General features: G+C 45.8%; 1 protein-coding gene across 5 annotated transcripts; it reads left to right on the top strand.

Annotated features, from left to right (window-relative positions):
* The first annotated feature begins 535 nt into the window (after nucleotides 1–535).
* Nucleotides 536–6,702, top strand: RPS24 (ribosomal protein S24). Of its 5 annotated transcripts, XM_039240537.1 has the most exons (8): nucleotides 536–640; nucleotides 2,097–2,162; nucleotides 2,248–2,457; nucleotides 3,383–3,493; nucleotides 3,619–3,621; nucleotides 4,133–4,150; nucleotides 6,220–6,241; nucleotides 6,622–6,702. In XM_039240537.1, the coding sequence occupies exons 1-6, from the start codon at nucleotides 638–640 to the stop codon at nucleotides 4,136–4,138; spliced, it is 399 nt and encodes a 132-aa protein (XP_039096468.1). In that variant the 5' UTR covers nucleotides 536–637; the 3' UTR covers nucleotides 4,139–4,150; nucleotides 6,220–6,241; nucleotides 6,622–6,702. The 5 variants fall into 5 exon arrangements, with proteins under 5 accessions (XP_039096468.1, XP_039096471.1, XP_039096469.1 ...); XM_039240540.1 differs by lacking the exon at nucleotides 3,619–3,621; XM_039240539.1 differs by lacking the exon at nucleotides 4,133–4,150 and having other exon boundaries at nucleotides 537–640.
* Nucleotides 6,703–12,779: the final 6,077 nt, after the last annotated feature.

The following is a 12,779-nucleotide window of genomic DNA, read 5'->3' as shown; positions in this document are numbered from 1 at the left end:
ATTTTTACTTTAAACAACTAAACAAATTTATAGATCAAACAGCTCCCTCTCTCTTTTTGGTAAGGACTAAGATTTTTGGAAAAAGATAAATTAATGAGTTTTTTGTTTTTAATGTAGAGAATCACCAGAAAATCTCAGAAAAACAATATTTAGCAATAAACGGAAAGAGTTTTGTGTATTTGAAATAACAAAGGTTTTGAGTCAGGGTTTCTGCAGTTTCCCTCGCTATCAAATGAGGAGGCTGGTTGACAGCTCTCTCCTATGATGTCTTTCAGCTTTACTAACCTCTAACTCGCACTGAGGTAATTTAAACTATAGTTTGGTTTACAGGAACTTTAAGGAAGCTCAATTCGAGACAATGAATTGAACTGAAAGGAAATCCATGCTTGCGTAAATCTAGGCGGCTCAGGGTGTTCTGCCTCTGGATTGGCCAGTCCAAAATCTCGGGAGTGTGGCCGAAGATCCTTGCGAGCGCGCCTTAGGCACTTTCAATCCGGCATTGGCGCGGCCGCCCTCGCGGTCCAGGCCACGCCCACACGCCGGCGCCTCCTGGGGTCCTTCCGAGCGCATTGATATGATTGGCCGGCGGATAGTGGTTCTCTTTTCCTCCCTGGCTGCTTGAGGCTCTGCCGCCATCATGGTGAGTTTCTCTAGACCCGTGCAGTCATCCGTCGCGTATCTGAGACATCCTTCGTCCCTGGGTCCTGCCGTTTGTCCTATGGCCACTTGAAGTTCCGTCGCTCTTCCTTGGCTGTGTCTGACGGCGGCCGGTTGTCTAGAGTCTTGGAGTCATCGGCGGGCAGCCTGGGCTGCGCCACCCGGGTTTCGGAGTCCAGGGCCTGGGGACTGCGCGAGCGCCTGTTGCGTTTGTCGGCTTCGTGGAGCCTAGTGGATTGGGCAGGGTGGGGTGAGACCCATCTGGACGGTCTCAGTTTGGAATAGGCGGTTTGCAAAACTGATGGCAGCCCAAGAGGTGAAGCCGGTGCCGGCGGTCCCGCTGCGAGTCGTAGCGAGTGAAGCTGATCCCACGTGTAAGCTAAAATAGCGCCAGCCAGGTGGAACTTCTTGCACATTGGGGAAACCGAGGCCCTGGAAGTGGAAGCCTGCAAAAAGCCTGGCTTAAATCATGATTAGTGGCTCTGTCATTAAAGGTTAAGCACCCATTACTAAGTCGATTCCTTTCCACCTCTCTCCTGCGTTCAAGCCTCCTTCCTCCCCCCCCCCCCCGCCCTGATCTTTCAAGCTGAAATTGAACTGTAACAACCAATGTAGCCTCTCTCCTCCTTTCTTGGTAAAAATTTTTTTAGATCGTGAAAGCATGCCGAATGCCTACATGCCTACATCCTTTGGTGGTCAGTTGTGCAGAGGCTGTTGGGTCATTAAAAGGGAGTAGGTTTTCTTGTGGGGTGTAAAGCTAGCCATTCAAGGTGGGTAGTTTATATTTACATGCAGAGAGTGCGGTGTTTTTGTCAGATTTGTGCAGGATGTTAGGAACGTAGTTGAGGCTATAACATGTGTTCAAGTTGAAGAGAATGAGTTCTTGGGTGAAGGTGATTTTTTTCTTTTTTTGGCTTATGAGGGTATAGTCTGCAAAATCTGGAGACGTTTTTAATCACAACTGTGGAGTTGGAGGTGCTACTGGCATCTAGTGGTTAGAGATCTCAGGTGCTCCTAAACCTCTTAAAATGCACAGGACCAACTTCATAGAGTTAGTGGGACCAAAATGAGGTGTTGATATAGAGAAACCCTGCTCCAGGGCAACTCCCATAGCAAAGAGAATAAGATTCCAGAAAGCTGTTGAGTGGGTTTTCTTGGTGTACTGAGTTTGCGTGTGTTACTTGTGTCCTAGGAGTTGGGCACTGGGGACTCCTGTTTTCCTTTTCATTGAAGCATTCCCACCATTAGCTCATACGGTTCTTGAACATTTGAAATGTGGCTTCTGTAGCTGTGGCATTGCATCTTAAATGACATTTAGTATTTAGAAAGTATTCATATGTGTCTAGTGGCTACTCATTGGCAGTTCCAGAGCTTGGAAGATCACAGCAGGGTCAAGTAAAGGTTGAGTGGTATCATTAACTAGTGTGTAATGTTTTCAGAACGACACAGTAACTATCCGGACCAGGAAGTTCATGACCAACCGACTACTTCAGCGGAAACAGATGGTAAGGAAGGACACATCAAAATTGGGTTGTTTTGCTTAAAAAGATGCATTTCATGATAATGATAAAATTTTTTACTTTGTTTAAGGTCATTGATGTTCTTCACCCCGGAAAGGCAACAGTACCTAAGACAGAGATTCGGGAAAAACTAGCCAAAATGTACAAGACCACACCAGATGTCATCTTTGTGTTTGGATTCAGAACCCATTTTGGAGGTGGCAAGACAACTGGCTTTGGCATGATTTATGATTCCTTGGATTATGCAAAGAAAAATGAACCCAAACATAGACTTGCAAGAGTAGGTGTTCTCATTTGTTCAACAGCTACTGAAGACTGAGTTTCAACAAGCATTGTGCAGTGGGTGCACTGGAATGAGCAAGAGCAAGCGGTCTGGGGAACGACAACCTACAGATCTAAAGAACTACCGGCCGGGGTTAAGAGAGAAGGTTCTTTGCCAGATGGACAGATAGAGTACAGGGTTTCAGTGATGGAGTCTGGAGTCTGCAGCTTTTGAAGAGGTGGCATTTGAGCTGGGTTTGGAAGGGCAAGTAGTAGTTATGGAGATAGCTGAAATAGGGGGATGAATTTTAAAGGTTGGCACCAAATTGAGATCCTTAATATTAGTGTCTGAGTTTGGACTTTGTTCTCATAGGTAGTCAGGAAGCATGAAAGGCTTTTGATCATTTTGTGGGTGCCAAGCACTACAGTGAACTACACAGTGAGCTGGACAAACTCCCTTAGATTCTAGATCATAAATTAGTATGCGGACGGTTACCTTAAAGAAGTACTTGTGTTTCACTCCCCTGCCATCAGATAAGTCTTCTCGGTAGAACATGAATAAAAGAAGTCTTGATGATGTGGTAGATGGATGCTGCGCTCTTGAGTCGGGTGGTTTGGGAGGCCTTGCTAAGCGGGTGATGTTGAAGCTGAGATCATATGCAGATTGATCCGAAGCAGTCTTTAGGCAGCAGGAATGGCAGAGTGAAGATGAGCAGATTGTAGCTTTTAGAGCACATCTGATTCCTGTGCCACTGATTTGTAAATGTCCCTTAATTTGATTACCAGTTACTAGCACAAATGCGTTTTGTTAAATGTACTTGAGAAAGTATTGATTTGGGAAGCTACGTTTTTTGAGCTGTCTGGCTTGGTGACGCTCCCTGTCAGATTAGTTAATGCTGAATTGATGTTGCAAGTCACTTACAAGGTACTCCTTTCTTCCTCAGCATGGCCTGTATGAGAAGAAAAAGACATCCAGAAAACAGCGAAAGGAACGCAAGAACAGAATGAAGAAAGTCAGGGGAACTGCAAAAGCCAATGTTGGTGCTGGCAAAAAGGTATTGTTCATCAAGGAGAATACAGAAAAGTCAGTTGCAGGTCTTTAGTTTCTAGAAAAGAAGGATTTGTTTCCTTAATAACCTTTTTTAATGTTTTTTCTTTTCCCACTTCTTCTGGATTACAGAAGGTAACGTGTTTTGAGACGCTACACGATGTAGTATCTTAACACCTCACTAGAGTAGCTTTGCCCACCCTTTGTCAGCTCACGGATTAGCACCACACAGGGGCCACATCGGTTCAGTGATCTTGGTGGGCATCTTGCAAGCCCTATCAGGAAGTTTCCCATTTCACTGCTAATTGGTTTAGACTGCTAATGGAGAAGTATGTCTAGTTCCTGGAGATTAAATTTATTTGTTTAAAATGAATAACTGGTTTAAGAAGCTATTGAATCAATGTGGCCCATGTTCTCCTGGCATGCTGGAGAGGCAGCTGAGATCTCAATTGCTTTCCTCTCCAGTTAGCCAAGACTTCAGTGATTTTAAAAGCAGCTTTTTACCAGCTTTGCTAGCTAACTGTAAATAATAGTTGAATGGAGTTAAGGTGCTGGGTTGTTAAATTAACAAATAATCAAGTGTTCTGTGAACTTTTTTTTTTTTTTTGCCTTTTCCCTCTACTTTCTTGGATTTCTTGTTCATCAGAAATGAAGTGTCTAGCAGGTACTGAGATTATGAGCACGGTGTGGGGATGCATCACCTTCACGGAGTTTGCTTTGATGCTTTGCATGTTGGCTTTTAGACAAGAGTTTTCTGTAGTATGGTCTCAAATTGAAATGCTATGTTTTAAAATGGTAGATAATGAGCAAAGGAAAAAAACTTTTAATCTTGTTTATTTTGGAAACTCAAAAATGCATGTTATGTTGCGAAGTGACCTGGTGGAGGAAGGTGGGTACTCTACTAAGTAGATACCTTTTAACTTGCACTATGAAATGCTGTGCCCCTTGAGACAAATTTCGGTTGTCACAGGGCTTGGGAAGGGTTCTCTCATTTTTGGTCAGTAGTCTTTCCTTTAGGGACCCGGGGACTGGTTGATTTCATTGGCAGCTCTGGTAGTAAACTGGTCTAGAAAATCTGGCAAAGCATCTGTCCAGGAAGCATTCAGTCAGAGCTGCCTTTTACCACTCATTCCATTGCCCACCCCCCCTTTTTTTTTTTAATTTTTAAAGTTTATTTATTTTGAGAGTGCAATCAGAGGGAAGGGTGGAGAGCTAGAGAGGAGGAGAATCCTAGGCAGGCTCCATGCTGTCTGTGCGGAGCTCCATCTCATGATGGTGGGAACATGACCTAAGCCAAAATCAAGAGTTGGAGGCTCAACTGAGTGAGCTACCCAGGCACCCTTACGTTGCTTTTTATTGACCTCTGATTTTCCATATGCTGTCCGTTTTTCTTTTAATTGAAACAGTTCCGAGGTAGTTGTATATTCACACCAAAGTTTTTGACAAATATGCTTTTCCATAACTTTCTGGTCAGAATGGTTCACTGCTCCCTCCCTGTTAAACACGTTTCTATACATTTGAGCAGCCCCAATCAGCAGCATGTGAAGTGGGCTAAGAGTGGGTTGGGGGGTGGTAGTAGGGTTTTGAAGAACACTGGTGGTCACTGTCCCTTTGTGCTTCCTCTAGTGATGACCCCCTCCCAGGCAGTAAATGTGTTGTGCCTGCCCACCTAACTCGTTGTCTTCCCAGCCGAGGAGTTCTAGTAACGGATGAACTGCCAGAGGAACTACTTGCTGCTTAGAACTGCTTCCTGTTTGTGAGGCTTATACCTGTCAACAGAAGTTCCAGTTGCAGAAAGATCCAGTCAGTGGACTGACTGATCTAGACCAAAGGATGTTTAACCCGTTCTTGTCTTCATTCACTCTTTGAGACCTGTGTGTTAGTGCTTGGCGGTGACGTGGGTGGAGGGGCTACCTGTGTGGACCTGAGCCATCACCATTCCTGCTTCAGGTTGCACTGACTGGTGCCTTTCACAAGCAGAGCTCTGAAAAAACTGGCTGGGAGATGAACGCGTAAACACGCATGTGTATCTGGCTCAAAATAGCCAGGCGTACTAATGCTACTTTTAATTGTTTTTGTTTGGATGTTGAAATTGGTATTTGTTCTTAACCTTTTGGGTATGACAGAGATGTTTTAAATGAATGGTCTCACTTTTGAAGAGCATTTGAAGCATTTTCATCAACTGAGTTTTGCCTATTTAAAAACTAATTTGCACTGCTTTTGGTGGTTGTGAACATTGGCTTTTAAAGTACTGAACTGAGACAGATTTTAAGATTTGCTTGATTATTTAGAGTTCTCTCTTTGAGGCTAAATTAGACTCTAGTGTGGGATGATTCCCAGGTCGGTTGATGGGGGCTTGTGTGGTCAGCATGATGTTGCTGAGCAGAGCAGGAAGGCTAAGGGTCAGGTGTGTGTACCTCATGTATAATTAGGCAGTGGCAGTCTGGATTGGCACTGCCGTTGGCATGATCTCTTCATTGTGAAGTCATCGTGCTGCTTTGTTTACATAAGAGCTGTAGTAATCATGCGAGGTAGTCTCAAAATTGGGAGGAATAAAATCAGTGAGTGTGTCTGACGAGTGTTCTGTATACAGTTATAAAGAAAACAGTCATATTTGAGGTATCTGATTGCATGCATGTCAATGCAGATTATTTTGGAGTTTGAAAAGGGACTATTAATGAAATGTTTCTTTTCCTTCTTCCCTCCTTTCTCCCTTCCCTGCCACTGATTCAGTGAGCTGGAGATTGGACAACAGGTATAATTTAAGCTTTTCATGTAGATCATTAGAGTATACCAATAATGGTAATTTAAAAGTATAGAGCATGTGAAATGATTTTAAAAGTCCATTTACATATTCTCTCAAGAATTATAGCCTTTTAAATACTGGTAATGATGTGGTTTTGTTTTTAAAACCTAGTAATATTTAACTTCTTTTTTATTTCATTTCTAATTTGAATGCTTGCAAGTTTTCTTGGTGTTTCTCTTGTGTTATCACAAACTTAATATTGTAGGTTACTAATATTTTTTCTGCATGAGCATCATTAAGTTTGGAGTTTGTTGAAGATCTTGAACTTTAATTTTCAGGTTTTTAAAGGCAGTTAACTAATTAAATTTTTCTTTTTCTTTGTTTCACAGAAGGAGTAAAGATTCTGCAGTGACTATCTGGTGCTTTTGCAGATTTTCCATGAGAGGATTAATAAACTAACTGAGAACTTTTATGTGTCTGGTTGTTTGAAACATTTGATATTTACTGGGAGTGCTGTGATAATTTGCTCTTAGAGGAAGTTGAGGTTGCTGCCCAGAGTCACATGTTCCCATAAGCCTTCAGTGAAAACTTGGCATGACTCTCGTTCCTTTCAGTGGCACAAAGATGGTAGGTGTACATTCTTAGCAAAGTGGGAGCATAGAGGTAGGGCCAGTCTGCGTTATGTGAATACTTAATGTCAGTCTTGTTGGTCACTCTCTGTAAAAGACTCCATCTGAATTCCTCTTTGGTCTTCCTAGAGTCTCACTTCATTCTTATAGGAAAATTATTTGCTGGCCTCAACAGAAATTACTAGGTCACGTTTTCATCATTTATCATGAAGTCAGTAGGATCTGCCAAAATCATTTGTTAGTGCACTGTGTGCTTTTTGGATGTGTGAGTGGTGTATTATGAGTGGGGACTCTGAGAGGAGCTCTAATGTAATGAATATTTGGATGCAGTGTGTAATTGCTTGCTAAATCAGATAGTGTGTGCTTTTGGTGAAATGAAGGGTTATGTGGGGTTACTTTTCTGGATGCTGATTCTGAGTTTGGCTTTTTCAGGCATCAGGGTTGAGGACTTGAGCTACGGGTATTGGTCAGTTGTGGGGATTTTAGAAGTGGTTGTTTTAAGGTTACTGTGGTTGTTGGAGTACCTTTTTTTTGAGAATAATTTTGAAGTTTATTTACTTAGCTCAAGAGCATAAGTGAGGGAGGAGCAGAGAGGGAGAGAGAGAATCCCAAGCAAGCTCTGTATTGTCAGTATAAGCCCAATGTAGGGCTCGAACCCACAAATGTTGAGATCATGACCTGAGCTGAAATCAAGAGTTGGATGCTTAACTGATTGAGCCACCCAGGTGCCCTAAGTTGGTGGGTGCCTTTTGATGAGAGGGTAGGAGGTGTAGGAGTTGGGTATTTGGGGAGAGGGTGAAGAGGCGTTAATGGCTTAAGGGTTTTGGATGCCATTTTCCCCTGAAGTTGGTGTAGGGTTAGTTTGCATCTTACATGGGTCCCTCTTGGAGTCAGGCTTATAAATACTATAGGAATCGCTCTGTGGATGAAAAAGCACCAGAGAAACCTCAGGAAGTGGTAGTGGAGTGAAGGACCTAGTTGGTTGGGTAGACGGGGATTCAGGAAAAGGCAGGAGTCGTGGTCGAGAAGGCATAAGATGGTTGCGGGAAGGAGTGGTTACATGTTTTAGAGAGCATGGGGAGAGACCTTCGCTGAAGAAGTTGGAGACCTGAGGACAGGGATGTGCGGACTGGACCAGCGGCCAAGGCCTGCTGCTGGTGGGCTGGGTGTAGTTGCTCCACCTGGAGCTATGCTCAGGCTGCACTCTTGGGCTTGTGGAGCCCGTGGCCCTGTGGGTTACCTTGCTAGGGCCAGGATGCAGTAGGGGTGTGGGGGGGTCAGGCCTGCAAGTCCCTTTTTACCAAAATGGCTGACATGATTAGGGGTGGGGGGGACGTGTTTAATTTTTACTTTTTTCGGAGAGTGTGAGCAGGGGAGCGGGGCAGAGAGAGAGGATCTTAAGCAGGCAACATGCCCAGCATGGAGCCCAAGGTGGGGCTTGGTCCCACAGCCCTGGGATCATGATCTGGGCCAAAATTGAGAGTTAGGTGCTTAGCCAACAGAGGCACCCAGGCACCTTGAGTGGGGGATTTTTAAATTAGTGCAGAAGTCACTGGTACCTGGTGGCCAGCCTTGCAGAAGGAGATGGGGTAGGCTTCCTGTGGCAGGCTGAGGAAGCAGAGGACTGGGGAGAAGCGCGCAGGAGTGAGGTGCTGAAGGGAAGGGAGAGCTGGAGGAGGGGATTGTGTGAACCAGCTGTTAGTGGATGGGAGGTTGAGGAGCAGGACTGGTGGAAGCAACCTGAATGGTTGGCAGTGGCTTTCAGAGCAGAGGCCCAGGGACTGATGTGAGCTAGCAGGTGCAGCTGCAGGGAGCCTGAGTGGAGGTAAAGGTTGGTAGCAGTCACGAGGTGTGGAAGCTTCTGTTGGGGTGTGCTCAGGGCGGGCGGAGTTCACAGTCATTCAGCCGGCAATATTGCGGGAGTTGTGATGACTTCAGGCTGAGCTCGCTGTTTTGGGACCTGCTGGCCAGGGCTACTGCAGAGTCCCCAGCTGGTGGTCTCGTCTGTGAGCTTTATTGCACAGGTGCATTTTGAAACTGAACAAATGATATATTAATGATCTAGATTTCCAGCCTCTTGAAATCCCAGGACCCAAGAGCAGGCTCCCCTTCCTCCATGGTGACAGTTGGCAAGGCTAGATGCCTGGCCGCCTGCCCCAGGATAGGTGTTGTCCGGTCCTCCATGGCCTCCACAGCCACCTCTGCTCCCGCATCTAGCTTGCACCCTCTTCCTACCTGTGCTCTGATCATGTGTCCTTTTGTGTTTTTTTTCCGTGTAGTCCAACTGGATGTCTGGGCAAGTCACTTGATCAAAAGATAGGGTTAACTTCTTTCTAAATTGCGGTACCTTGTACCTGGTTTGCTGGCCAGACTTACAAGGCTGTTTGAGGCTCAAACGGTGTAGCATCTGTAAGAAGAGTTTGGGAACTGCATTGCTGAGCAGTGTGTGTTTAGGAAGGACTTAGAGGAACTCAGTTTAAATTGTGGACAGTCTGTGCTGTTGAACTTCAGGATTCTCAGAGATCCAGCCTTGTCCGGCCTGACAGTAACCAGAACATGCTGTGCTGTCAACAGGCTTTGAAGGAGCCCTTGTAAAAAGCAAAGTCGACTTTACGAAGGGGAGTCCAAAGTGAGGGAGAGCACCTCCCTTTCCTCAGTTCAGCCTAGTGGGAGCCTTTGGCTTGGTGAGATGTAGCAGGGATCTTTGAAGAAGCTAGACGTGATTCTGAAAGGGGTGGTTTTCCAGTCTTCAGTGAATACTGGGGTGCTTCTTGACAGCTTGCCTCCTTTGTAGTTGTATGTACCCAGGGAATCAAGAAGCTCTTAACAGTGCTTAGCCCTTCCTTCGTTCCCTGGCAGGTTATTTTGGGTTCTCCTTAAGGAAGTGCATCTTAATAGGTCATACTCTTGGAGCCAAGGCAAGTGCTGTTCTAGATTCCATAGAAGCACTTAACCTCCTTTAATCCGCATGGTAATCATAGGCAGGTGTCATTGGACCCATGTTGGAGAGTTGAGAGCAGTTAAGCAACTTGTGCAAGTAGTGGGGCTTGGAGTAGAACACAGCTGTCTGACTCGAGTCTTCATCGTTTGTGCCTTTGGTCACATGTTAGTTGAGCAGCTGTTTGCAGGGCATGTAAAGGTGAACAAGACTCATGATGTATTTTTTTTTTAATGTTTTTATTTATTTCTAGGAGAGAGAGACAGCGTGAGCAGGGGAGGGTCAGAGAGACGGAGTCACAGACTCTGAAACAGGCTCCAGGCTCTGAGCTGGCAGTCGGCACAGAGCCCGACGCGGGGCTCGAACCCACGAACCGCGAGATCATGACCTAAGCAGAAGTCGGATGCTTAACCGACTAAGCCACCCAGGCGCCCCTCATGATGTATTTTTTTAAGGTTTATTTTGAGAGGGAGACTGAGGGAGGGGCAGAGGAGAGAGAATCCCAAGCAGGCCCCAATGTCTGCAGAGCCTGATGTGGGGTTCGAACTCCGAAACTGAGTTCATGACCTGGGCCGGTATCAAGGGTCAGATGGCTCAACCAACTGACGCACCCTGGTGTCCCAAGATTACTGATTTGTTTGCCCACTGTGCTCAACAGGATGCCATTGCCGTGGGATTATTGAGGTAGTAGGTGGCCGTCTGACTTCCGTGTTTACTGAGCTGCTGTGTGCACTCGTCTCTGCTGGGAACCTGGGGAAGTGAGTGGAGAAACTGCTTTCCCTCAAGGCTCAGGGGGTTGAGCAACTCTCCATAGTCTCCTGCCTGGTTTCTCACCGCGAAGCAGCAGACGGTGCTTAATTGTGTCAAATTACATGATAGGTATCCAGAGGTGAGAGAATCCGTGCAAGGTGACTGGGTCCTGGAAGGCTTCTGAGGGAAATCCACCAACTGGGACAATCTGATCTGGATGTACAGGAGTAGGGTTTTCTGATCTAAGGCCATGAAAGCTCAAAGAACTTTTTGCAGGGTGGGAACAAGCAGCAGCTGTGGGGTGAAGTGGGCCCACTCACTCCGTTGCGGTATCGGTGGGGAGGGTGGGGCGGAGTGCTTGTAGGGGAGATGGAAGACCCTGTGGTGACTGGTGGCTTGAATGGTTTTGCACAATGTGTTTCTGATACTAGAAACTCCCATTCCAAGACTTCAGGTTGGCTCTAAGGGCGCCAGAGGTATGATGCTTAATTCGCTTGTGCTGGTGAAGTAGAGGCTCTCCTGAGTTCTAGAACTCTGCAGTGTGGGTCCAGGGGTTGAACACACCTCCATGCTTTCATTTGTCCTTCCCCATCTACATGTTGGACTTCTGTAGGCCATATGTGGAGGGAAGACACCCTCCCCCCCCCCCCCCCCCCCCCCCCCCCCCCCCCCGGCAAGTGTCCACACTGATTGGAAGTTAGGGTATAAGTGAAGTTCTGGAGGGAAATGAGACTAGAGAGGTCAGCAGGGAGTAGGTTACTGAGGACCTCATATGCCAGGCTAAGGGTTTCTCTTGTTCAATATTTTGGTTGAATTAAAATGCTGGAGAATGAGATGAGCTGTGGATTGAGTGTCCTTGTCACACGCTGAATTTCTCTGCATGGGGGATGCTTAAAGCTGTTGGACTGTTCACCATGCTTGCTGGCAAGGGGGTTTGTGCAGGAGGCTAGGGATTGAAGAGCTGGCAGTCACACGGTCTGGTTTGGAAAAGGACTAGACCAGAATCCGGAGACCTAGTTTCTGATCCTTGCTCTGCCTCTAGACACCTGGGACTATGGATGGTAAGACTTCTGAGCCTCCATTTTCCTGTATCTGGATGAGGTACCGGGCTAGATGCGCAGTTCCCAAATTTGGCACCTGGGGGCTTGTTAATACAAATGTCCAGGTCTCCTTAGTTAGCTGTGGCACCCAAGCATCTGAAGTTGTGACAGCTTCCCAGGGGTTACTTGTGGGCTGAGTTAGGGGAGCTTTGGACTAATAGTTCTGTGAGGTCCCTTCTGCCTCAGAATTGTTGAGTAGGAGAAATGATCCCTGTCCTCGAGAAGCTGGCACATGAACAGTAATATTGCTACCGCTAACAAAATAATGGCAGAATAGCTAACTTTTATTTCTTATGTGCCTGTAAACCTGTTGCAGGAATTACAGTTTTCCCCAGCTATCTGGAAGTAGAGTGATCCTGGGAAACCTTTCAGAAGGCATAAAAGGAAGAACTAAATTATTAATTTATATGAAACAATTTTGGAGTATTCTCAGACCCAGAAAGTAACCTCTCAGGCTTTCCTAAATCTTAGGATACATCCTGCTAATGGATGCACAAAATACATCGAAGTTAAAGCACAGGTGCTCACGGCACAGTTTAAAGCTACGGTACCTTTAAACCGTAAAGATGCTGAGATGCCGAGTGTATGGGGCAAGGGGCTTGCCTGTGCCTCTCTTGCCACTCGGAATGCTGCAAAACAAACTAAATTCTGTTTTGCTTTTGTCCCCTGCAAAAATGAAAATGCTCTTTGGATTCCTTTGAGTTAGCAAAAATAAGTGCTAATGTAGGTTTTTTTGAGGGGGATACCTGTATCATTTGCCTTGTAGAAGTACTCAGGGTGCTCCTAATACCCACATTTTACAGACAAAACTGGGCCTCAAAGAGTAAGGAACTTGATCAAAGTTACATAGCTTTGACATTGTATAAGCCTGGGGATATTTGGAACATCTCATAAAGGGCTAGAATTTGTGCTGAGTGTTGATGGGTGCAGAGAGATTAGCAAAGGCAATGGTTCTCCCAAAGTCCCAAACCGGCTGTATCAGCGTCACCTGAGAACTTGTTGGAAATGTAAACTCTTGGGCCCCACCCCAGAACTACTGAATCAAAAACTGGGTAGGTTCCAACAACCTGGTACAGGCTGAAGTTTGAAAACCACTGAGGGGCAGGGGCGGGCATTCCAGTGGGACAGTT

This window comes from Hyaena hyaena, unplaced genomic scaffold, assembly GCF_003009895.1.
Source record: "Hyaena hyaena isolate Hyena2069 unplaced genomic scaffold, ASM300989v1 scaffold_176, whole genome shotgun sequence".
Lineage (NCBI taxonomy): Eukaryota > Metazoa > Chordata > Mammalia > Carnivora > Hyaenidae > Hyaena > Hyaena hyaena.
This window is presented reverse-complemented; position numbering and strand designations above follow the sequence as displayed.